General features: G+C 33.4%; 1 protein-coding gene, 1 long non-coding RNA gene and 1 pseudogene across 3 annotated transcripts; 1 reads left to right on the plus strand and 2 right to left on the minus strand.

The window, feature by feature from the left end:
• The first annotated feature begins 242 nt into the window (after window positions 1-242).
• LOC114183462 (inosine-5'-monophosphate dehydrogenase) lies at window positions 243-4,106 on the plus strand. The gene is made up of 4 exons (XM_028070490.1): window positions 243-1,404; window positions 2,216-2,395; window positions 2,749-3,006; window positions 3,645-4,106. Exons 1-4 carry the CDS (start codon window positions 406-408, stop codon window positions 3,714-3,716), a joined length of 1,509 nt encoding a protein of 502 aa, XP_027926291.1. The 5' UTR covers window positions 243-405; the 3' UTR covers window positions 3,717-4,106.
• A 9,456-nt stretch (window positions 4,107-13,562) lies between these two features.
• On the minus strand, window positions 13,563-14,627 carry LOC114190617. The gene is made up of 3 exons (XR_003605836.1): window positions 14,609-14,627; window positions 14,004-14,056; window positions 13,563-13,582 (listed from the first exon to the last, which is right to left on the minus strand). It is a non-coding gene; the product is annotated as an uncharacterized LOC114190617 (long non-coding RNA).
• A 3,898-nt stretch (window positions 14,628-18,525) lies between these two features.
• On the minus strand, window positions 18,526-23,933 carry LOC114192044 (annotated as a pseudogene). The gene is made up of 14 exons (XR_003606056.1): window positions 23,883-23,933; window positions 23,278-23,330; window positions 22,571-22,856; window positions 22,321-22,499; window positions 22,023-22,240; window positions 21,818-21,938; window positions 21,453-21,550; window positions 21,139-21,362; window positions 20,924-21,036; window positions 20,725-20,823; window positions 19,938-20,153; window positions 19,693-19,834; window positions 19,233-19,478; window positions 18,526-19,150 (listed from the first exon to the last, which is right to left on the minus strand). The product of XR_003606056.1 is annotated as an ent-kaur-16-ene synthase, chloroplastic-like (transcript).

Below are 23,933 nucleotides of genomic sequence, written 5' to 3' on the forward strand. Positions count from 1 at the left end.
TCTTTAGAAATGAGAAACTTAGTAATGAACATCTTTATAATTTAAAGTAAAGATGAAAACGGAAATAAAAATGTTAAGTAAACTAATTAATATTTTTGGTGAATACGACAAAATAAAATACGAAAGAAATTTTATAATAGGATAGGTACATACTTCAATCAGACTAAAATATAATTTCTTATCTTATCTCTTTGTTCTCCTTGGGTTATAAATCCATCATGGTTATTGAGAACACGTCCTCTCCAGCTCATAGACGACAGAATCGTGTCTTTTCTAAACTAGTAAATTTCAAGTAAACCAATAATCGTTACTATTTATTTTATTATTATTATTTTATCATTTTCTTTCTTTTTTTAAATACCTGAAGCGGTAAACCCTAGCTGAACCCTCTTTCCGGCAGCCCCAATGGACTTCACTCCACCGCCGATCGAGGACGGTTTCACCGCCGAGAAGCTCTTCTCGCAGGGCTTCTCCTACACTTACGATGACGTCATCTTCCTGCCCCACTACATCGACTTCGCCGCCGACGCCGTCGACCTCTCCACGCGCCTCACGCGCCGCCTCCCACTCGCCGTCCCCCTCGTTGCCTCACCCATGGACACAGTATCCGAGTCCGCCATGGCCAGTGCCATGGCCTCCCTCGGCGGCATCGCCATCGTGCACTCCAACGTTCCGGCAGCCGCCCAGGCCTCACTCGTTCGCGCGGCCAAGTCCCGCCGCGTCCCCATCCTCTCCGAGCCCGCCTTCGCGGCCCCCTCCGCCGTCATCGAGCACGAGGACGACTTTGCGGCCTCCCCCTTTCTCCTCGTCACAGACATAGGCGCCGCCGGCGGGAAGCTCCTCGGCTATGTCGCGAAGCGGGACTGGACTAATCAAAAAGACAAGAGCTTAAGGGTGGGCGACTACATGGCGCCTCCGCCCCGGCGCGCGCCATGGAACGCAGACCTGAACAAAATTCATGAGATCATGGAGAATGAGAAGAGTGGTGCAGTGGCTTTGGAGAGGGACGGTGAGGTGGTGGATTTGGTGGTCAGAGAGGAGGTGGAGAGGGTGAAGGGGTACCCCAAATTGGCGGCTCCGGCGACGGTGGGGCCAGATGGGGAGTTTATGGTGGGGGCGGCGATGGGGACGAGGGAGGATGATAAGGAGAGGCTGAAGCATTTGGTGAAGGCTGGGGTGAATGTTGTTGTGTTGGATAGTTCTCAAGGGAACTCAATTTATCAGTTGGAGATGGTGAAGTATGTGAAGAGTGTCTACCCTGAGCTTGATGTGATTGGTGGTAATGTTGTGACCATGTACCAGGCTGAGAATTTGATTCAGGCTGGGGTTGATGGGTTGAGGGTTGGAATGGGGTCTGGGTCCATTTGTACCACCCAGGAGGTTTGCGCTGTGGGACGTGGTCAGGTATATTTAATTCCTTAATCGATCACTGATTGATTGATTATTGGTTGATTATTGATTGATTTGTTATTCATTGAATGGTTGTTGATTTCTGATTGATCCTGTTTACCCTTAGCGTCAAATATATTTTTTGGTTCATGGACATGATCCATAAGTATTAAAAGGCTTCTCCTTAAAATCAATTCTGAGGTAAGTGAAGTCTGAACAAATACTGCTTTTTTCCAAGGAACAAATCCGGCAAGTGCTCTAACAGTTTAACTTTGGGTTCAGTATATTAACCACTTGAAACCAACTCATTAGTTCCCTTAACATCAAATTTAAGTGTGTGATTTGCTTTTAGGCTTTAAATTGTTGTGGATGTTGTTTAGCTGCTTAGAGACTCCGAGTCCTTGATTTTGTAGACAGAATTGTGTCATGGATGGGTTTCTAGAACCTTGGTCTGCTATGTTTGGCTTTGAGTTGTGATAAGAATTTGTGTTGGCTGGATTCGAGGATCAATGAATCTTTTTGAGGATTGGGTCAACTTTTGGGATTGATAATGTTTGATAATTGGCGATGGTCTTTTGTCAGGAGTTTAGGGTGTCTACAGACTACAGTTAGCGACTTGACTCTTGAGGGCTTTCTCTGTGCTGCTTTTTAAAATGTGTTTCATGTATTGAATATTTGCGAAACTACTTTTACTGTTTCTTGAAAAGTGTATGAAAACAGGAAATGGGGTAAAAGTAGGTTAGCGCTATGTTTTACTATTTGATAACAAATATTAAAATAAGGTATCAAATTCTTAATATTGACTATTTGAGTATATGCATTTCAGGCAACTGCTGTTTACAAGGTCTCGTCCATTGCATATAAAAGTGGTGTTCCTGTCATTGCCGATGGTGGCATCTCAAACTCTGGTCATATTGTTAAGGCTTTATCATTGGGAGCGTCAACTGCTATGATGGGAAGCTTCTTGGCTGGTAGCCATGAGGCTCCGGGTGCTTATGTATATCAGGTATTTATGAAGGCCTGATGCAATATTGGGAAGTCTTTGATTTCCTTTTTGTCTGTTTATTCCTTAAATATATTCTCAGCACATGTGTAAGTATAGTGTTATAAGGAAAATCTCTTTAGAAATAGAGAACAGGGCAAGACTGTATTTTCTGTTCTTCTGTTAGGGACTGTATGTTAGATTTTTATAGTTCTGAAAATGTGTATATCTTTCTCTCACACTGACTCTCTCTGTGATTCCTTTTCTTTCCCATCTCTTAGTTTCTATAAATTGTCCATTCCTCTTTCTTTTGCTGATGACTTGTTACATGCTAATTTGGTATTTATATCTTTTACTAATTACCATTTCTGCACCAGAATGGTCAACGTGTCAAAAAGTATAGAGGTATGGGTTCCCTAGAAGCTATGACTAAAGGGAGTGATGCAAGGTACTTGGGTGATACAGCAAAGCTAAAAATTGCTCAGGGGGTTGTTGGAGCTGTCAAGGATAAGGGTTCTGTCTTGAATTTCATACCATACACCTTGCAAGCAGTCAGGCAAGGGTTCCAGGATATCGGCGCCTCTTCCCTACAGTCTGCTCATGACCTTCTAAGGTCCAGGGTGTTAAGACTGGAGGTATGTTTAAGCCACTTTTAATTATTTATTTCTTGCTCTGGCTATTAACATTAGATTATCAAAGAAGTTTCTTTATTTGCACTATAAAAAAGGTGATGCTATTTGTTGACTGATTCCCCATTTCCTATTGAACCCATTTATTTGACTTTGTGGAAAGCTAGGATACTGTAGTTCTAAAAGGAAAACCCTTTTGTCCGTTGTATTCTTAAACTAATAACGCAAGATAAGTAGTAATAGAAATTGCGGCAATTTGTTAGGATGGATTAGAAAGGAATAGATTAATCTGATGGAATTCATAGGTCCATTTTCTTGGTTCTAAATACACCTTGAATTTAACAAACAATAATTGTTTTCTTAAAATTTTAGGTTACCTGAATAGATTCCATTGATTTAAAAACAAAATATAAACAAATGTTTTGCTAAGTGTAAGACTGTGTACAATGAGCCTTTCTCAACCGGGGTATGTTAGTTAATTGTTGTTTGTCTAGGGGGAGACTTTTGTATTTGTTTTGAGTCTGTAATTTGCTGTATTTAGAGGCCACAAGTGTTTTGCATCAACAGAACTTTGTTCATTGATCGCCGTAACTATAACCTTGATGTTCATGTTCTGTTCTTAATATCTGGTCTGTTCTTCCCAGGTCCGGACTGGAGCAGCACAGGTTGAAGGTGGAGTTCATGGGCTGGTTTCTTATGAAAAGAAATACTATTGATGTGTGAAACCATCCATCCCAAATCATAAGCGGTGCTATAATCCCTTGTTGCAGTAGACCATAAAAGAAGGGAACACAATGTCATTGGGTTAGCGGCAACATGTTGCTGCTGTGTCAAGCGAATTGAAGTCTATACCTCCAATAGAACATCGTGGAAATTTTTTCCTGAGGTTCTGAAGGAAGAACACTGATTTCGTGGGAGTTTTATGTCCATTAGGTTTTGTTTTTGTCAAATTTGTCATGGACTTACCTAAATATATTTTGCATGTTTTCATGTTAAGTAAACATTATTGTTATCCGTAGTACCGCAAAAACTTTTGGTTTGGAATAATATAATGTGCCTGTGGCCTGTAGTGCCCTAACCAGTGGCAATACAAGTCTATTTAAATACTTGTTTACATTTATTGCTACCAAAATTAAGGTGATACACCCAGACCTTAAAAGCTTAGAAGAAAAAGAAAGGAATGAAATGAACAAAATGTATGTATTATTTTCAACAAAATGAAATAGAAGGATAACAAGTCTCACCCAACCCTCCTCAACTCTTAGCAAAACTGAATACAAATAGAACTTTTCTATTCTCCTCTACAATCTCTCTCTCCCCTAAGTGTTTGTCATCGTAGCCCTTTGGTTTGTCTAGTGTATATTTTGTCTCAATGTGTCCTGGTACTTTTGTGGGTTATTGGTTGAGGAAGCTCATTCATTCTTTGGGCCTCATCAATATCCTCCTCTTGAAGAATTGTCTTGTCCTCAATACTCGGTTAAGGATATTGAATCCTAATTGAAACTTCATCTCCTCATGTAGCCTCCTTTGTTGTCTTCTCTTTCCAATGGATGAGCCAATGATTCATTTGTTCTTCATTTATCATAACACTGTAGGAAGCTAGGATAGGGACAGGTTCAAATAATGGTTCTCTTCGAGTCACTCCTTTAAACATTTTGGTTCCTTGAGATGTTTCTACCTTCATGATTTGTTTTTCTCCTGTCAACAACCATTTCGACTAGAGAAACTAGCGATGACATGTCCAAAATCATATCAATGTGCTCTAAGTCAAACAAATAAGCATCCACCATAAAGTCTCAATCTTCTATTTCAATTTTAATTTTATGACACAATCCAAATGTTTGTCTTTGTCCATCAATATTTGCATACTCTTGGTGTCTCCCACTATTAACCTATTGCTTCAACCAACCCATTGCCTCAACCAAACCAATGTTCTAGAAATAAAGTTATAGAATGATGCACATATGACCATAATAAATAGAGACAATTCACGTATCTTTCTCTTAAATTTAAGAGTTCAAGGTGATTATGTTTTCTCAGGTCCTAAGTTGAGTAAACTCAAGGCGTTTCACTCATCATCAGCATCTCCCTCTTCAATCGCACATACATTTCCTGACACATTTTCTTCATTATCGCATTCCATTTGGATTTCATCACCCACTAATATGACCTGTACTTATTTCACGGGGCATTGGTGCATGAGATTATACGGTCTGTTAGAATTGCACAGCGGAATGTTTGTGTGTAGACAAAATCCAAGCGAGAGGGTGAATTTGGTTCCTAATAAAAATTGTGATTTTGAAATTTTCCCTTTTAATATCAAAGTTTAATTAAAACTCTTTCTTTTATTTTAATAGTCACAATAAAATATAGAAAGTAGGAAAGATAAAATTGTACAAGGTATCTTATACTGGTTCGGATCAAAAGATCCTACGTCCAATTGTTAATCTTTCTAAAGAGGGATTAACTCAAACACTAAAAGTAATAGATTACAAATAGAAATAAGAATAGTTAGAAAAGAAAGCACCTCTTTTGAAGCTACAAGAGATGAAAGACACCTCCCTTGAAATTCACAAGGGATGAACACCTCCTTTGAGTTCGACAAAAAATGAAGACACCTCTCTTGGATCACACAAGAGATGAAGAAACACCTTCCTTGAATTCACAAGGAATGGACACCTCCTTTGGATCACACAAAGGATGAACATCTTCTCCCAACAACAATAACAACACTCAATCACACAAGAACCCACTTGGTGAAAGTTATCGCTCTATCTACACTAGGTTTTTCAATGTCTTTCCATAGAGAGTACTCAAGTACTCAGACTTCGCTAACTTATATATCTTGTAAAGAGGACTCTCACCTTCATTTATAGAAGCCACTTTCGAACTTAGGTTAAGAATATGAAAAGTCAAGTTACAACTCCCATTGATAATCGATTATCACAGTGGCTTTTCTTGAAAAAACATTTATTGAGATAATTGATTATATTATGAGATAATCGATTATTCTAGCCAGTTTTGCAAAAATTAAAACTCTCTTAGTGCTCTACTACTTGGGTTCTACCTTTTGACTCCTAACCTACTAATTTAACTATTTTAAAGAAGATACACAAATTACAAGACTTCAACAACTAAACTACTAAAATCTTAAGTCTTCAATGTATCTCTTGAATCCAAACATTTTTTAAGTCTTCAATTATTTCTCCATGAATCATCATTAAGTTTTCACACTTCTCCATAATAAATTATCATCAAAACTCTTTATTGAAACAAGATGTCTATCTTCTTCTTTTGTAAACAATCTCCCCTTTTTTTATGATCAAAATTTATTAAAGACTTATGATATGTTTTGTTCTTAATCAACAACTTAAGAGAAAAGAATAGTTAATATATAAGATAGATAAATTACTTTTCTCCCCCTTTCTAAAACAAAAGGTATTATAAGACATCAACATAAACACATATCTCCCCCTCAAAGAGATACAAGTTATCACAAGATATCAACACAAATATATTTGTATTAGAGCCTATCAAACATTTAAAACACCATCCTCTCTTTCACCTATCCAAAAATTCTTGATAAGCTAAATGAACTATTCCCTTATCTTTAGGCCCACTTTTATTATTTTTAATGAGTTCTTTTGTTGTGTTTGGTCCAGACCAATTAATCCCTCCACCAGTCCCTTGGTTTTTGGGAATGATGTGCCTTGAAATATTTGAACTAGTCTTGTAACCTGGATAACCTTCCGATTGTGTTTCTTTTTTCCCATGTCATTCTTTGTGCTTATTCGAGAACTTCATATCAATGGCTCTTGCTATGTTCATTCTTCTTCTTCTCGTAAGTGGACTTACAACATGCAAACTTCAGATTCGGGTCCTAATTTCTTCACGCAACCCGTGAATAAAGTAAGCAACGTATTGTTCATCATGTAATTTGGGCACCTCATCCATTAAACAGTCAAATCTTTGTATGTATTCTTCTATACTCCCTATTTACCGCAGTGATGTCAATTGCTCAAATACACATCCCTCCTCCAAACCTCCATATCTTTCAATTAATTCTTTCTTCAAATACTCCCAAGTTATTTATCATAATCATTTAACATTGCATTGAAGAAATGGATTGTGGCCCCCTCTATGCACAATTGAGCAAGATTCATCCTCACTGCCGAGCTAGTTTCTTGGACTCTAAAATAGATTTAAGCTCTAGTGATCAAACCAATAGGATCTTCTCCATCGGACATAGGTAGTTCAATCTTTTTCACTGATATTCTGAATTCATCTAGCATATCTCCTTCTAAGGACTTCAAGCACCACTAGAGGACTCTTATTCTTAGGCCCAATAAAGATCTCTCCCTCCACGTGAGATATTTTCTCCCAGCTACGAGTTATCAATTCCACTAACTTCGATTAGTTTACCACAACTTCCTTAGGCATCGTCTCTATCACTGATTGGTTTTGAACAACTTGGAGTCGTATCTCTTCCATGATAGTTGTCATTCGTTCTAATTCTCCCTCTACAATCTTAATCCTAACATTCATGACTATTGTATTTTCTGGTTCCCATGTTTTCACCTCACTTCCTTTTTTCTTTGGTAGCATTCACTGACACAAAGGGATCCAACAAGTCGGAACAAATAATATAGATCCACACTTTAAAAGCTCAAAAGAAAAAGAATGGAATGAAATGAACACTCATGTGTTTATTATACTCTTAACAAAAACATGAAATAGAAGGATAACAAATCTCACCTAGAGTTACGCTCCTCTCTTGTGCAACACAAACAATTCTTCTCTTCTCTCATCCAAAAATCCATCTCCCACTACTCTTAACAAGATTGAATATAAATAGAATCTCTCTATTCTCCTCCGCAATTTATCTCCCTTGAGTTCTTCTTTCTTATGTATACTTTTTCCCACCATGTCTTGGTACCTTCGTGGACTATTGGTTGCAGAAGCCCACTTCGAGCCTCATCATATGACCTAAAAGTAATTATTTTATGGTTCTTGACAGTAACTTTCGTGGGGGCTTCTCCCTGCACCTCCAAACACTTCTTTTGTACCTCCAAAAATCTTTTAAATTCTCATTTTGCCTTTTAGTTAAAAGTAACAACTTTTTTTCTCTCTCTAACCTCACCCCCAAGTTTTTTTCTCCTCTGAATGTCGACATCTGGTACCTTGGTTTGTTCTATGCATGTCGATATCTAGTACTTTATTATTTTTTAATTTTTTGTCGTTATGGATGTCGACATACGCTATTATATATTTTTTTCATCTATGAATGTGAGCATCCGGTGTTTGATTTTGTTCTACGAATATCGACATCCGATAATTCATCTATTTTTATTTTAATTTTTTAACTGTTACAATTGTGAACATCCAAGATTAATTTTTTTCATTTACGAATAACATATGATGTGATTTTTTTTTTCATGGATGTTGACATCCAGTTTCTAATTTGTAAGGCCCAGTTTTCTGCCCTAATGTTTTAAGGGTTGCCTTTTGTCTAATGGGCCTAAGGGTTGGCCCAAAGAGGAAAATCAGACCTTAATCTGCCCTAACGTTTCCATTTCCCCTCACTTTCAGAAAAAAATAGTCACCTCTTGCCTCTTTGAGCAGTTGCGAAGCTCTGCTAGGGTTCAGCCATTGTTTCTCGTCAAGTGAGCTCAGACCAGTTTTCTACCCTTTGTAAGTCAGCTCCCAACTCATACTCTTGCTCCATTCTATTCATTTTTCATAGTTCCAACTAGGGTTATCTTGATGAACTCATTTTAAGCTCGTTCCGCTATTTTTCAGCTCTCGAAGTTATTGTTTGAGCTACCGTTCATCATAGTTCGGGTGTCAAAGTCCTCTGCTAATCCCTTTCCAGGTAAGGGAAGCTAGGGTTTCAAATTTTAAGTTATGTTTGGCCTGTTCTTGAGTATGCTTAGTGTTTGTGTGGATTGTATGTTGTTATGGATGTGTGGGATACCTATATGATTGTTTGGATGTGAAAATACAACTATTGCAGGTGAGAACAAGGGCGAGAGCTGATAACCTCGCCCAGGCGAGTCAGGCTCGCCTAAGTGAGACTGGCAGAGGCTCGCCTAAGCCTTCTGCGCGAGCTGCCGCTCAGGCGGGTGGTCCTGGTTTTGAGCGAAAGAATGCCTCGCTCAGGCGAGGAGAGCTCGCCTAAGCGAGCTAGTGCGTTTGGTCCTTATTCCAGATTGTCAAGCTCTTAGTGTATTGATTGGAAGGTCATAACATGCTTGGATGATGTGTGTATATTGGACTGTGAAAGTATATCTGATTGCATGATAAAAATCTTTTGGCTCTAGCTTACCCTTTGCTTGTTTGATTGCTTTGTATGTGGTTCTTCTATCTTTGCGATGATCATCAATTTATTGATGGGAGCAGATGCGAGAGGTACACGTGGTCAACAAGAGAGATGATTCCGCTACTTAGCCATCTGAGTTGGATTTTACTACTTTGGGCTTTCTCTTTGGGGCTATGGCCCATGTGCTAGTATATCGTTTAATTTCCTATTTTGATTCTGTAGCACTTCGTATCTCGTTTAGTTTTGGCATCGTGGATAGTTGTAAGGATAGTTGTAAGGATTTAAGTTTAAACTTCAGGATTGCGCTGTTATATTATATTGTGTGACGCTTCATTTAATTATGGTTATTAATTAAATGGGGTGTTACACAATTCACTGAAAAACATTTAAAAAAAACATTAACTGCATTTCCATATACAATTAACATATGTTAAATTATATAAATTTTTTATTTTATAGTAATTTAAATATTTATTATATTTTCTTTAAAGATTCATTAAATTAAAATTTAAACGAATTAAAATATATTTTATTTTATATTAATTTATATAAATTTGTAAAAAAAAATTATATTAATATTTATTATTTTAAAATTATAAAAAAATAATTTTTAAAAAATTTTTAACCGGATTTCCACAATCCGATTAACATGTGAAAATTTTATTAATTTAAATATTTAATAATTTTAATAAATTACAATTTAAACAAATAAAATATCTTTTATTTTATATTTATTTATATAAAATTTATAAAATATTATATTAATATTTATTACTTTTTATCTAAAAAATATTTTTTTTAAAAGTGTTAACCGAATTTCCATTAACATTTGTTAAATTATTTTAATTTAATTTATCTCAAAATATTATTTATTTTTAATATATTAATTTTAAAATATATATTAAACAAATTAAAAAATTAAATTATAATTAAATTTAATAAGAAAATAACAGTAAAAAAGTAAAAACTAAATAAGAAAACAAATATTAAAAATAAAATAAAATAAAAATAATATATATATATATATATATTTTTTTTTTTCTTTTTTTTTATATTAATTATTTGGATGTCGATATTTATAATTAAAAAAATACAATAATAATGTCGACATTTGTAATGATTTTTCTTTTAAAATAAAGTATGAAATGTCGACATTAAAAAAAAGTAAATAAATATTAAATGTTGACATTCATCGATGAAAAAAAAGATATAATATTAGATGTCAAAAGTTCAACCTTGTTGAACAATTTCTTGATTCTGTCTTTTGACTCCCCAAGGCACTGCATGCAATAAAACATACATTTTATTCCCTCAAAGTCTCAAAAATCGTCTACTACTACAAGTGTGGTTACAATGTCAAGATTTTTGCTGTCTTTTCAACTGTATCATGACCACTATTGCAACTGCAATTTTATTTTTTGGCAATATTATTCATCACAATGAAATCTAAAATTGCAGAACAAGTTATTCCAAAAGTAATTCTTCCATAGTCAATCCATGAGTAACTCCTTTACACTACACTTTTCATTTCTTTTAATCTAACAGATAAAGATAAGTTACTCAATAGAACTATTTGATTGAAAGAAATCAAAGGTGAGGATAAGGAGTGATTCTTTTGAAATTACTCTTAGATTAACCTTATGTGTCCTCTCTTTCTCTCTCTATCTGTAAATATATAACATAAGTACATGCATATCATACCCAAGATGTATTCTCCATTTTCTCCTTCACATATGATGAAGTCACCAAAGAATCTGTTGAAAAGGAAATAAAAATTAGAGAGAGGAGATGCGCATAGTTCCGTATGCACATAAGACAGGAGCCATCCAACGTTGAAACAAATAAAAAAAAAGAGAGGAGAAAAACATCAAGTCAAATATTTAATTTGCAACTCGTTATAAGCAGAAAGGAAACATATAAAGTCAAATCCTTTAGGTTTTGTCATATCATTTCCCAATTTCCATTTGAGTATGTATACAGAAAACAAAGAAATTCACTTTTCTATCTATGCCTTTTCTTTAATTCAACAGCTTCATATAACTATTTTCCTCTTCATACTGAAGAAAACAAACAAAGAATCAACCAAGCAAGCAATAAACTTCCCAGTTCCAGCCAGCAATTTACAGACCCAAATCACATTTGAGAAAGTTTGCCACTACAATTCCAAAACTTGAGAAATATTTATTCAATGCAGCAGCTTCAATTCACCGAACTCACGAAATTAAACCACGAAAAAAGAAAACAAAATGGTTCCATCAAAAAAGAGAAAGTTTGCATGGCTCTGTTGGAAGAAAAGAGAGAGGAACCTGAAGTTGAAGAACTGCAGTAGAGAGGATTGATGAGGCGTGAGAGAGACATGGCATATAGTGAGTGAAAGGAATGGTGTGTTGTTGCAAACACCAAAGTGGGGGCATATATATATATATATATATATATATATATATATATATATATATATATATATATATATATATATATATATATATATAACTCTTCGAACAAAGCGAAGTGCATGTGTTGGGTTGTGTTCTGTTGTTTTCTCTTATATAATTAACTACGTAATTAATTATAGAGGATAGAAGGTGTTTAAGATACACTTAGTCAAACATTTTCTAAACTCATTTACTCTTACAGATTTCATTAATAATAGATTTAATTACATCTTTTATCATTCAACTTGTTTTGTTTCTACAACTTCGCACAACACTGATAACTGTGTAAAATAATATTGGGCACATTTTCACAAACAGTGCAGAAAAAGGAAAACATTGGTGAACAAGAGGACAAAGATCATTTACTATTGTTGATAAAGAAAAAGAAAAATCAAATTGATGCCACTGGTTGATGACATGCATTGGTGCAGTAATCAACCACGCTTTTCAAGATAGTTTCTAGGAGCATTGGTATGTTCAATTTATATTCTTCTTTACCCTTCCCCTATACTTAAATAAATTAATATTTTATTATAATATAATATTTTATTAGAAATAATTGATGTAAGATGTATCTTATTTGTAGAAGTGTCAAAAAACACTTTTTCCATTTCTTGAAATGAATCTTTGTTCGAAATATAATAGTTTGGGACACTTAAAACATTTTAGTTCAGTATAACTCAATTAAATCCAAATATAAACTGATACTTTATCTCTAGATGTTAGATGTGCTTAAAAAAGTTACTTCTAAGCCAAACTACTTCAGAAGTAAACAGAATTAGTATATAAAATTAGTTATAATTCAATTAATGATTTTTTTCAAAATCAAAGTTATCACTTAAATGATAATTTTAAAATTTTAGAATGGTCACGTAATTGAAAAATTTGTTTATTTTGATGACTAGCACTTACATGATAATTTTAGTTTTATTTTGTTTTTTATAATATGAATAAATGTAACATTCCATTTTAGTAGTACAAAACTAATAACATCAAACATTTTATACTACAATATAAAGTAGAGCACGCGACTGATGTATATGACAATCAACCTTCTATAGTTATCCAAAATATACTAAACTAGTAGTACTATAGACATAGAACAATGTCATAAGCAGAACTTAAATATGACATAGTTTGTCAAAATAATTGCTTAACAGAGAAAAGAATTATAATTAAAATTGTTCTTCAAAAGGGTGCTCTAAAGAGCAAAAACTACCACTAGTATAAACAACGGCATCTCCTCCCTTGGAAAGATCTCACACCAAAATTTAGTGATCATTGCAAAAAAGAAAAACCATACAGGAAACAGACACAAAGAGAAAAGGGTAAGCTAATTGCAAAAAAAAAAATGAAATACACAAATATACAATACATACATACAGACATACATACATACATACATACATACATACATACATATGTATGTATGTATGTATGTATGTATGTATGTATGTATGTATGTATGTATGTATGTATGTATGTATGTATGCTTATCAATATACTAGATTGTGGCATATTCCATCTGCAGTTCTGAAATTCTCACAAGATTAATTTGATCTTCTCCGACACCCCATTGCTTTAGAGCAAGGATGGATGCTAAGGTAGATAAGAGAGCATCATTCATCAATAATGGATGGCGATCAGGAAGACCCCAAGAACCATCTAAGTGTTGATTATCCAACAACCAATTTAAGCACTGAGGGAAAAGTGGGGTCTGATGAGAAGCTGGAGAGGTTATCATTGCCACCCAAGTTGTATCATATGAAGAAATCGAAAGTTCAACCTTGTTGAACAATTTCCTGATTCTGTCTTTTGACTCCCCAAGGCACTGCATGCAATAAAACATACATTTTATTCCCTCAAAGTCTCAAAAATCGTCTACTACTACAAGTGTGGTTACAATGTCAAGATTTTTGCTGTCTTTTCAACTGTATCATGACCACTATTGCAACTGCAATTTTATTTTTTGGCAATATTATTCATCACAATGAAATCTACAATTGCAGAACAAGTTATTCCAAAAGTAATTCTTCCATAGTCAATCCATGAGTAACTCCTTTACATTACACTTTTCATTTCTTTTAATCTAACAGATAAAGATAAGTTACTCAATAGAACTATTTGATTGAAAGAAATCAAAGGTGAGGATAAGGAGTGATTCTTTTGAAATTACTCTTAGATTAACCTTATGTGTCCTCTCTTTCTCTCTCTATCTGTAAATATATAACATAAGTACATGCATGTCATACCCAGGATGTATTCTCCATTTTCTCCTTCACATATGATGAAGTCACCAAAGAATCTGTTGAAAAGGAAATAAAAATTAGAGAGAGGAGATGCGCATAGTTCCGTATGCACATAAGACAGGAGCCATCCAACGTTGAAACAAATAAAAAAAAAGAGAGGAGAAAAACATCAAGTCAAATATTTAATTTGCAACTCGTTATAAGTAGAAAGGAAACATATAAAGTCAAATCCTTTAGGTTTTGTCATATCATTTCCCAATTTCCATTTGAGTATGTATACAGAAAACAAAGAAATTCACTTTTCTATCTATGCCTTTTCTTTAATTCAACAGCTTCATATAACTATTTTCCTCTTCATACTGAAGAAAACAAACAAAGAATCAACCAAGCAAGCAATAAACTTCCCATTTCCAGCCAGCAATTTATAGACCCAAATCACATTTGAGAAAGTTTGCCACTACAATTCCAAAACTTGAGAAATATTTATTCAATGCAGCAGCATCAATTCACCGAACTCACGAAATTAAACCACGAAAAAAGAAAACAAAATGGTTCCATCAAAAAAGAGAAAGTTTGCATGGCTTTATTTGAAGAAAAGAGAGAGGAACCTGAAGTTGAAGAACTGCAACTGATGAGGCATGAGAGAGACATGGCATATAGTGAGTGAAAGGAATGGTGTGCTGTTGCAAACACCAAAGTGGGGGCATATATATATATATATATATATATATATATATATATATATATATATATATTATTTTAATTTAATTTATCTCAAAATATTATTTATTTTTAATATATTAATTTTAAAATATATATTAAACAAATTAAAAAATTAAATTATAATTAAATTTAATAAGAAAATAACAGTAAAAAAGTAAAAACTAAATAAGAAAACAAATATTAAAAATAAAATAAAATAAAAATAGTATATGTATATATATATATATATATATATATTTTTTTTTTCTTTTTTTTATATTAATTATTTGGATGTCGATATTTATAATTAAAAAAATACAATAATGGATGTCGACATTTGTAATGATTTTTCTTTTAAAATAAAGTATGAAATGTCAACATTAAAAAAAAGTAAATAAATATTAAATGTTGACATTCATCGATGAAAAAAAAGATATAATATTAGATGTCAAACATTCATAACGTATAAAAAAAAAATAATCAGATATCAATATTTGTAGAACAAGATACGGCACGTAATGTCCACATTCGTCGAAACAAAAGCTTGCGGGTGAGTTAGTTACATAGAGTACAGATTTTGGAGTAAAGAAGAAGTGTTTAGAGGTTCCTGGAGACCCCACATTCTTTTTTTAATCTCTTATGTTGATATGTTAATAGTAAATTTGGGTAAAATTTAACAATGAACTAATTTAAAAATCTTTAAAAATTGAATTGTTTCGTGTACCTGTTTGAAGAAGTTAAACGTTGAGCTTGGTTCGATATGTTCATTTGTAGAATATTGATGATTTAAATGTTTTAATCTTTGAAGTTGTTTTCTTTATATTAGTTTTAAATTATAAAAACATTACGTGTTAATAAGAAGGGTTTGATATTTGATAGATTCAATTTGATTTATAAAAAAATAGATTTATTGGCTGTAATCTACTATGGGCTTGGATCAATTATACAATTGTATACTTTGGTTTACAGACATCCATTCGGGTGAATTAAAATTTTCTGTTCAGAAGCTATTTTGATTTTTCTTTGCTAAGAGATTCTATTGTAATAGATGAGACCAGAACATTACAAACAAAAATAAAGGGTAGGGAAAAGCCAAAATAGCCATAGATATATATTGAAGTGGAAGGAACAAAAATGGGAGATCTTTAGTATTTTTGAAGATGCCATTGGAGAGAATCCTTAAACCTTGAAAGCATCTCTTCTGTTATATCTGGTTGTTTAGAGAAGCAGACAGATTTATTTATTTTTATATAACTAGGTGTCAAATTTCGGGTTTCATTTATTTTTATATGAAACTAATAATACAATGTTTAAGATGCAATTATGTATACAGATGATCAGTGAGGTAACATCTTTTTGATAATTTTTTTCTGTTTTGTTGACGCTAGTTTTGGAGATAAAACATTTAGAAAAATAGCTGAATTAATTCGATTAAATTTTTTTGGTATACATACGAGATATTGACCGTCCAAAGAGAGACTACCACGTGGCAACTTCCTCTTTCTCCAAAACTAGGGTTCCACGAGGGTTGTGTGCGCGTCTTCCGACGTTATTTCAATAAACTGCGATAGTGGTTGGTGCACGGACGCCAAAGGTAGCGATGGTCTTCAAAATGATGGCGAGGTGTAGAGAGCATGATGATGTGCAAACCTAGTTCGTTCTGGTGAAGTTCTGATGTTGAGGTGCTCCACTCACGTGGAGGATGTTGCTTCTGGAGAGGTCCGACAACTTTGCATGGTTCAAATGAGTGTGTTAGGATCACCACGTGGCATCATCTGAATGGATAGATTTTAAAGTAGTGGATCAGGACACGTGGCAACATTTGAAATGGGCTGATTTTGAGTGGTAGGAAGGTGAAAATAGATAGATGGGTGACACATATAAAAAAGGGAAGTGTAGAAGTAATGTAAGGGTTACACAACAGAATTTCATCAAACTTGTTGATTTAGCCTTATATGAATGTATTTTGTAACTTTAATCAATTTTTTTCACATCTTAAATGAGTTTAATCTTAACATAAATTACATCAATAAATGTTAAAATATCTAAAAATATTTTATGCAATTAAAAAGAACTTTTTAAGACATTTTTATCTCATAAGCTAACAACTTTTTACAAGACTATAAACTAAGGCTAACTCCACTAATAATGTATTTAACACTTAGCTCCAAAGTTAATTCCTTAAAATTTAAAAACAGTTCATCATTACATTCAATAATAAGAAAGTGAAACGGTGTTAATTGGATAAGCTCTTTTATCTAAAGCTTTGTGTGTAATTAATTTGTTTACGGAAGTATATAAAACTTATGAAGTAGCTCCTTTATTTGTTTATAAGAATTTTTTAGGTTAAAATACCTTTTTGGTTCCAATTATTATCAAATTTTTTCAAATAAGTCCTAATTTTGGTATTGTGTTCAAATAGGTCCTAATTTTCGTCAATTTTGTTCAATTGGGTCCTTTTTTGCTAACACCGTTTAAATCATTAACAACCATGAACAGTGACTGCCACGTGTCACTTCGTGGTTTTTTTGAATTTTTTTTGAATTTTTTTTGAATTTTTTTTTAAATTTTTTTTAAATGTCCACGTGTCAACCCAATAGTGTGTCACGTGTCAAAGTCAATGTTCTATATTCAATTTGGTCCCTATATTTGTTATTTTTGTTCAATTTAGTCCCAATTTTTGTTAACATTAACCAATTTGGTCCCTATAAAAAATGTGATCAAATTTAATTTTTATATCAAAGTTATAATGATGTGAATTTTAATATATTATATAAAAATATTTAATAAAAAATGTGAATTTTAATATAAAAATTGAATTTGGTTTCAATTTGGAGAGGGACCAAATTGGTTAATTTTAACAAAAACTGGGACTCAATTGAACAAAAATAACAAATATAGGGACCAAATTGAATATATAACATTGACTTTGACACGTGACACGCTATTGGGTTGACACGTGGACATTTAAAAAAATTTTAAAAAAAATTCAAAAAAAATCACGAAGTGACACGTGGCACGCTATTGAGTTGACACGTGTACATTTAAAAAAAATTAAAAAAAATTTAAAAAAATTTAAAAAAATTCAAAAAAACTACAAAATGACACGTGACAGTCACTGTTCATGGCCTTTAATGATTTAAACGGTGTTAACAAAAAAGACCCAATTGAACAAAATTGACGAAAATTGGAACCTATTTGAACACGAAACTAAAATTAGGACTTATTTGAAAAAACTTGACGAAAATTGTGATCAAAAAGGTATTTCAACCTATTTTTTAAATGTGGGACATGTTGGACAAATTTTTAAATGTGGGACATGTTGGACAAATAAGTTTGTCGATTCTCACAAATCCATCTTCCATGACTCACAACTCAAGTCAAATTCTGGTCTATCCACATAAATTTTTTTTTTAATCTTGTATTCTTATACAAAACTCTGTCCAAATAATTTTTTTAATCTTGTATTATTGTACAGAACTGTTCATGTATTAAATATAACTATTTTTATTTAATCCTTCATTAATATAATATATTTATAGATATAAACCTAGTTTTTATTTCAAGATTTATTTTAATATTATTTTATAATATGTTTTGATGTCTACTTGTAGTATATAATACATTATGAATATAAATTTAAATTTCATTTTATGGTTTACTTTAATATTTTTCTATAATATGCTTCATTGTCTACATGTAACTAACTAATAAATAATTAATATTATGTTTTACTTATACTAAATCCTTATTTTTATAAGTTACTCAAATTAGGAATTAGAAATTGAAGAATTATAAAAACACATACAATAATTTTTCTTAATTTTTTTTTTCAAATTTATACTTTTCCGAACCACCCCAACTTTAATCACTATGCAGCTTCAAATCAAGGAGGTCAATACAAAGCAATCATAACATGATATTAAAGGGATTAAACCTAAAGACAAAAAGAATTGACCATCATAAACAAGATTAGAAGAAAGGAAAAACAAGGAAAACGAATCAGCAACAGTTGGGAAAGACTGGGGCTCTTTTTACTCAGCAGTTCTTGGTTGCATGTGTAGGTACTAAGTGGAATGGGGCATCACATTAGTAGAGCTTCAATGCTTTGACAGAACTAAGGTTCTACCGAAAATGTTCTAATAATTCATCAAAGAGATGACAGGATCATTAATCACTGCCTTTACACTAGAGTACATCTCATGTGAAGTAAATCCATCATCCTTCATGTAAAATAGATGTAAAACTTTTGTCATTTTCCAAAACAAATCCTTGCAATCTCTGGGAACTAAGCTTCCTTTTTCATGCAAAATTAACCTCAGCAGTTCTATTCTCTTTTCCTCAGCATCACCCTTCAGTTTTTCGATAGCATCTTCGGCAGTAGAAGCTCCATTGCCTTGAGTAATATGCAAAGACAGTACATTCAATTTCCCTTCCTCAGATTCTCTCTACAACAGAGATGAAAACATTAGTTGCCATAACTCATTAGTAAAAACATTAGTAAACAAGGAGCACATATGTATTATGTACCTTAAAACTGTGAATGTCATTAAAAAGACGACCACATGTACTCATGAGCTTATACAGATGATTCAATTCGTGAGTCTCAGCATCTTCATTTGAAAGCTTAGGTCCTACAAGATAGAGGGCAGGAAGTACAATTGGACCTAAGGCAAATGATATGTATGCATTTTCCATATAATCATCAATTGTTGGCACCGTCTTCGTTCGCTGCCACTCAGCTTCTTTATACATTGATTGAATCAGATCCAACCACTGTAAAAAGTAAACAAATTCAACCTATTGGTTAAGAAGTCATCTTTACTTGCAGAACTCCATGTAAATTTCATGTCATTTAAGTAACTTTTTCTTAGACAAGAGCCAAACTAATATTATTAACATAAAGAACAAGTCACTGTTAAGGTTTTTCAAGGACCATATTTCAAATGACTGCATAAAATGAAGGCACAAACAAGAAGAAATGTCTCACAATCTTGATAACATTGTTTTTCACATTACGTCCTTGTCGCTTGACTGATTTCTCTCCAATCTCACAAACTGTGCTGTGAATTGCGGAAAATATAATCTTAACTGTCTCAGAACAACAAGCAGTGTTGATATCTACATCCCACCTGCAGTTTAATTGTAATAATATCACTGTGTGTGCAGGAAATTTGTGATAGAAGTCATTTAGAAATCAAGTGATGGCCGTTTCAAATAATAATAGGAATATACTTCTCAACTAGTTGAATAAGGTCCACTAGTTCTTCTTCAGAACCTCCAACATCAAAGAAATCATCAACAACTGTTGTGAGCACCCCATTTTTTGCCCAGGATATGCGAGCATCAGAAAGTTCAGGTGTGAAAAGTGTAGCAGCACCAGAGAAGTAACAGTAGGCCAGTTTCTGCCTCGCAAATTATAGTTGGTCTAGTCTGTACTCAACAACCCATCTGCATATGGTATTGTAGCACATTTAAATCAAACTTGAAAAAATGTGATATGACAGTTAAGGGATGTGATGTGTAGTATGGAAGTAAGGTGTGTGTTTCTTAAGTAGGTATGACAGTTTTCTGATTCACAAGGTTAATGTACTGAAGTTTTTCTGAAGGAGGAGACTCCTTGTTTGGGATCAGACGTGACTCAGTATTCGTTCTACAAATTCTGATTCAAATCATGAATTATTTCAATAAAATATTACAGTTTGTGTTCAAACATTTGAATTTAACAAAATGAATGTTCCTAAGTCGAAATGTGAGTGGATACTATCTTTATGATGCATATTTGAATAAAATTTCTTCACAATTAAGCATGAGTAGTAGCATCGACAAAAGAACCCAGATTCCTCAATGACAACAAGCCAGAAGAGAAACACTAATGAGGGAGGAAGATATACTTAAAACTCTCTGTGGTTAGCACTACCAAACCTTAAGCTATAGTGAATTGATTATGGTATTTATCTATGGATCTATGGCTAAATGCATATCTTTGAAAAATTGAGAGAAAAAGAAAAGAAAGACATGCCTGGAAAGCTGTTTCAACTCTTCAATGTGTATTGATTGACAGATATTGAAGTCTTCTACTGCTAGCTTTAGAATTTCTTGGCTTGCAAGATTGCATGATCTGGATCATACTAACAATCAATAATTTGATCTCTAAAAATAGAAAGGAACAAAACAGAGATTGAGACAATTGAAACAAACTAGCAGAGAACCATCTATACCTATAGGATGATTTTGAAATTCTTGTTTCTTCTACATTGTAATACTCCATTGATCTCCTGTTTAACAATCGCTCCAAATTTGCATACAAAGGAAAATTAAGAACATCCTTGACCTAAAATACGAAAAAAACAAAAAAACTCACCATTAGAAAACATTATAAGATTGTATAAAACGAAGGAAGTAAAGTTTCTGAAAGACTAAAACAAGAAACTACCTCTTGGTCGACATAACGACGAAGCTTATCAGCATATAATCTGTAAGGGCAGGATTCCTGCTTCAGAAGCTATTTCGTCCACAAACTCTGTCTCACCAAAATTGATTCATCAGGATGTATAATGGCTTGTGAAGCCCTATAAAGCTCTATCACAGCACCAACATCCTTCAAGTACCCTTTCAAGGACTCAGCAAATTTATCTTCAGAATATTGATAAAATGGATCTGCGACGACACAACATACAGATTAGTTTACTTGGTATTGATCCAAAAGGTAAAAACTTTGAACAGCGTGAATGTTACAAATGATCAAACCTGAAGATACATCATAGCCATTGAGACGCAAGATTCGAAATGCCATTGCACAGGTGGTGGGATCTAAGAATATATCTTCCACTCCTTGCACCCAAAATCTGTTTATTTTTTCACAAATTATATATATATACAGAGGGATTCAAGGGATTTAAATGAGAAGTTATATGCTGAATATTTTGAATAGAATGGTATCTGAACGAATGCTTTGAGTGTTTTCAAACTTACTATCAAAGGATGTTGAATATCTTGAATAGAATGTTATCTCTATATTTTCATCACATCACATGCTTATAATTTTTTTCCCACCTCTCAAGTAACTGACATGATGTTAATAACGGATGCATGCGCACTAAATGGAGTATTACCTGTATGTATCATCCAATACACTACGAATTTCCTCTATGAAATGATGATTAATACCCAACCTTTCAAGACTATCAATCATACAGAGTCGAGCATATATATCCAGAGGGTGAATTGTCGGAACTGATTTGACAAAAAAAAAAGAAATTACCCTATGAAAAATAGTAAATAGACTTAAATTAAGAGAAATACAATTTGGAAACACACCTGCATTTCCAAATTTTTCTAGTACAGATTGGAGGTAACCAAGACATTCAGCATTCTTAAGGCGCTGAAAAACACCTGCTGTTGTAGCAGGTGAATTGAACAAAGATCCATTCTTTCTTTGATATTTCATGATTGTTTTCCAATCTTGTGAATCTTGCATTCCTTCTGAAACATATGCTTGATATTCTCTCCACCCTTCTGAATTTCTTTGTTTACCTCTGGACAATTACGCCAGAAAGAGGTCAGTTTGGGGAAGTTAAGCAAAAGGAAAAAACAAGATGTCTCTACTAAATTCTACCTTTGGAGTTCTATTTCTCTCTTTTGGATCATTGTATTCGATCGTAGCTTCAATTGGAAGATTAATGCCCAAATTTTGTGCATATTCTATCAAAGAAGGAAAATTGATACCAAATCCTATGGGAAGGTGCTGCTTCTCATCCTGGATTGAGGCAATGTTTGATTTAATAAAGTGAAGACCTGGAGGAATATCAGGAAACATGATTTATACAGCAGCAGAGAAAGAAAGGGTTAGGAGAAGAGTAAAGTACCCCTATTAATTTGATCTTCTCCGACACCCCATTGCTTTAGAGCAAGGATGGATGCTAAGGTAGATAAGAGAGCATCATTCATCAGTAATGGATGGCGATCAGGAAGACCCCAAGAACCATCTAAGTGTTGATTAGCCAACAACCAATTTAAGCACTGAGGGAAAAGTGGAGTTTGATGAGAAGCTGGAGAGGTTATCATTGCCACCCAAGCTGTATCATATGAAGAAATCGAAAGTTCAACCTTGTTGAACAATTTCCTGATTCTGTCTTTTGACTCCCCAAGGCACTGCATGCAATAAAACATACATTTCATTCCCTCAAAGTCTCAAAAATCGTCTACTACTACAAGTGTGGTTACAATGTCAAGATTTTCGCTGTCTTTTCAACTGTATCATGACCACTATTGCAACTGCAATTTTATTTTTTGGCAATATTATTCATCACAATGAAATCTACAATTGCAGAACAAGTTATTCCAAAAGTAATTCTTCCATAGTCAATCGATGAGTAACTCCTTTACACTACACTTTTCATTTCTTTTAATCTAACAGATAAAGATAAGTTACTCAATAGAACTATTTGATTGAAAGAAATCAAAGGTGAGGATAAGGAGTGATTCTTTTGAAATTACTCTTAGATTAACCTTATGTGTCCTCTCTTTCTCTCTCTATCTGTAAATATATAACATAAGTACATGCATATCATACCCAGGATGTATTCTCCATTTTCTCCTTCACATATGATGAAGTCACCAAAGAATCTGTTGAAAAGGAAATAAAAATTAGAGAGAGGAGATGCGCATAGTTTCGTATGCACATAAGACAGGAGCCATCCAACGTTGAAACAAATAAAAAAAAAGAGAGGAGAAAAACATCAAGTCAAATATTTAATTTGCAACTCGTTATAAGCAGAAAGGAAACATATAAAGTCAAATCCTTTAGGTTTTTTCATATCATTTCCCAATTTCCATTTGAGTATGTATACAGAAAACAAAGAAATTCACTTTTCTATCTATGCCTTTTCTTTAATTCAACAGCTTCATATAACTATTTTCCTCTTCATACTGAAGAAAACAAACAAAGAATCAACCAAGCAAGCAATAAACTTCCCAGTTCCAGCCAGCAATTTACAGACCCAAATCACATTTGAGAAAGTTTGCCACTACAATTCCAAAACTTGAGAAATATTTATTCAATGCAGCAGCTTCAATTCACCGAACTCACGAAATTAAACCACGAAAAAAGAAAACAAAATGGTTCCATAAAAAAAGAGAAAGTTTGCATGGCTCTATTGGAAGAAAAGAGAGAGGAACCTGAAGTTGAAGAACTGCAGCAGAGAGGATTGATGAGGCGTGAGAGAGACA

Source organism: Vigna unguiculata, chromosome 1 (assembly GCF_004118075.2).
Source record: "Vigna unguiculata cultivar IT97K-499-35 chromosome 1, ASM411807v1, whole genome shotgun sequence".
Taxonomy (NCBI): Eukaryota; Viridiplantae; Streptophyta; class Magnoliopsida; order Fabales; family Fabaceae; genus Vigna; species Vigna unguiculata.

Bases quoted from the DNA above. Each gene is read 5' to 3' on its own strand.
- LOC114183462 (XM_028070490.1), top strand. From the start codon at position 406: ATGGACTTCACTCCACCGCCGATCGAGGACGGTTTCACCGCCGAGAAG. The intron at 2,396-2,748 runs GTATTTATGAAG...TTTCTGCACCAG, and splicing joins CGGGTGCTTATGTATATCAG to AATGGTCAACGTGTCAAAAA. The intron at 3,007-3,644 runs GTATGTTTAAGC...TGTTCTTCCCAG, and splicing joins CCAGGGTGTTAAGACTGGAG to GTCCGGACTGGAGCAGCACA.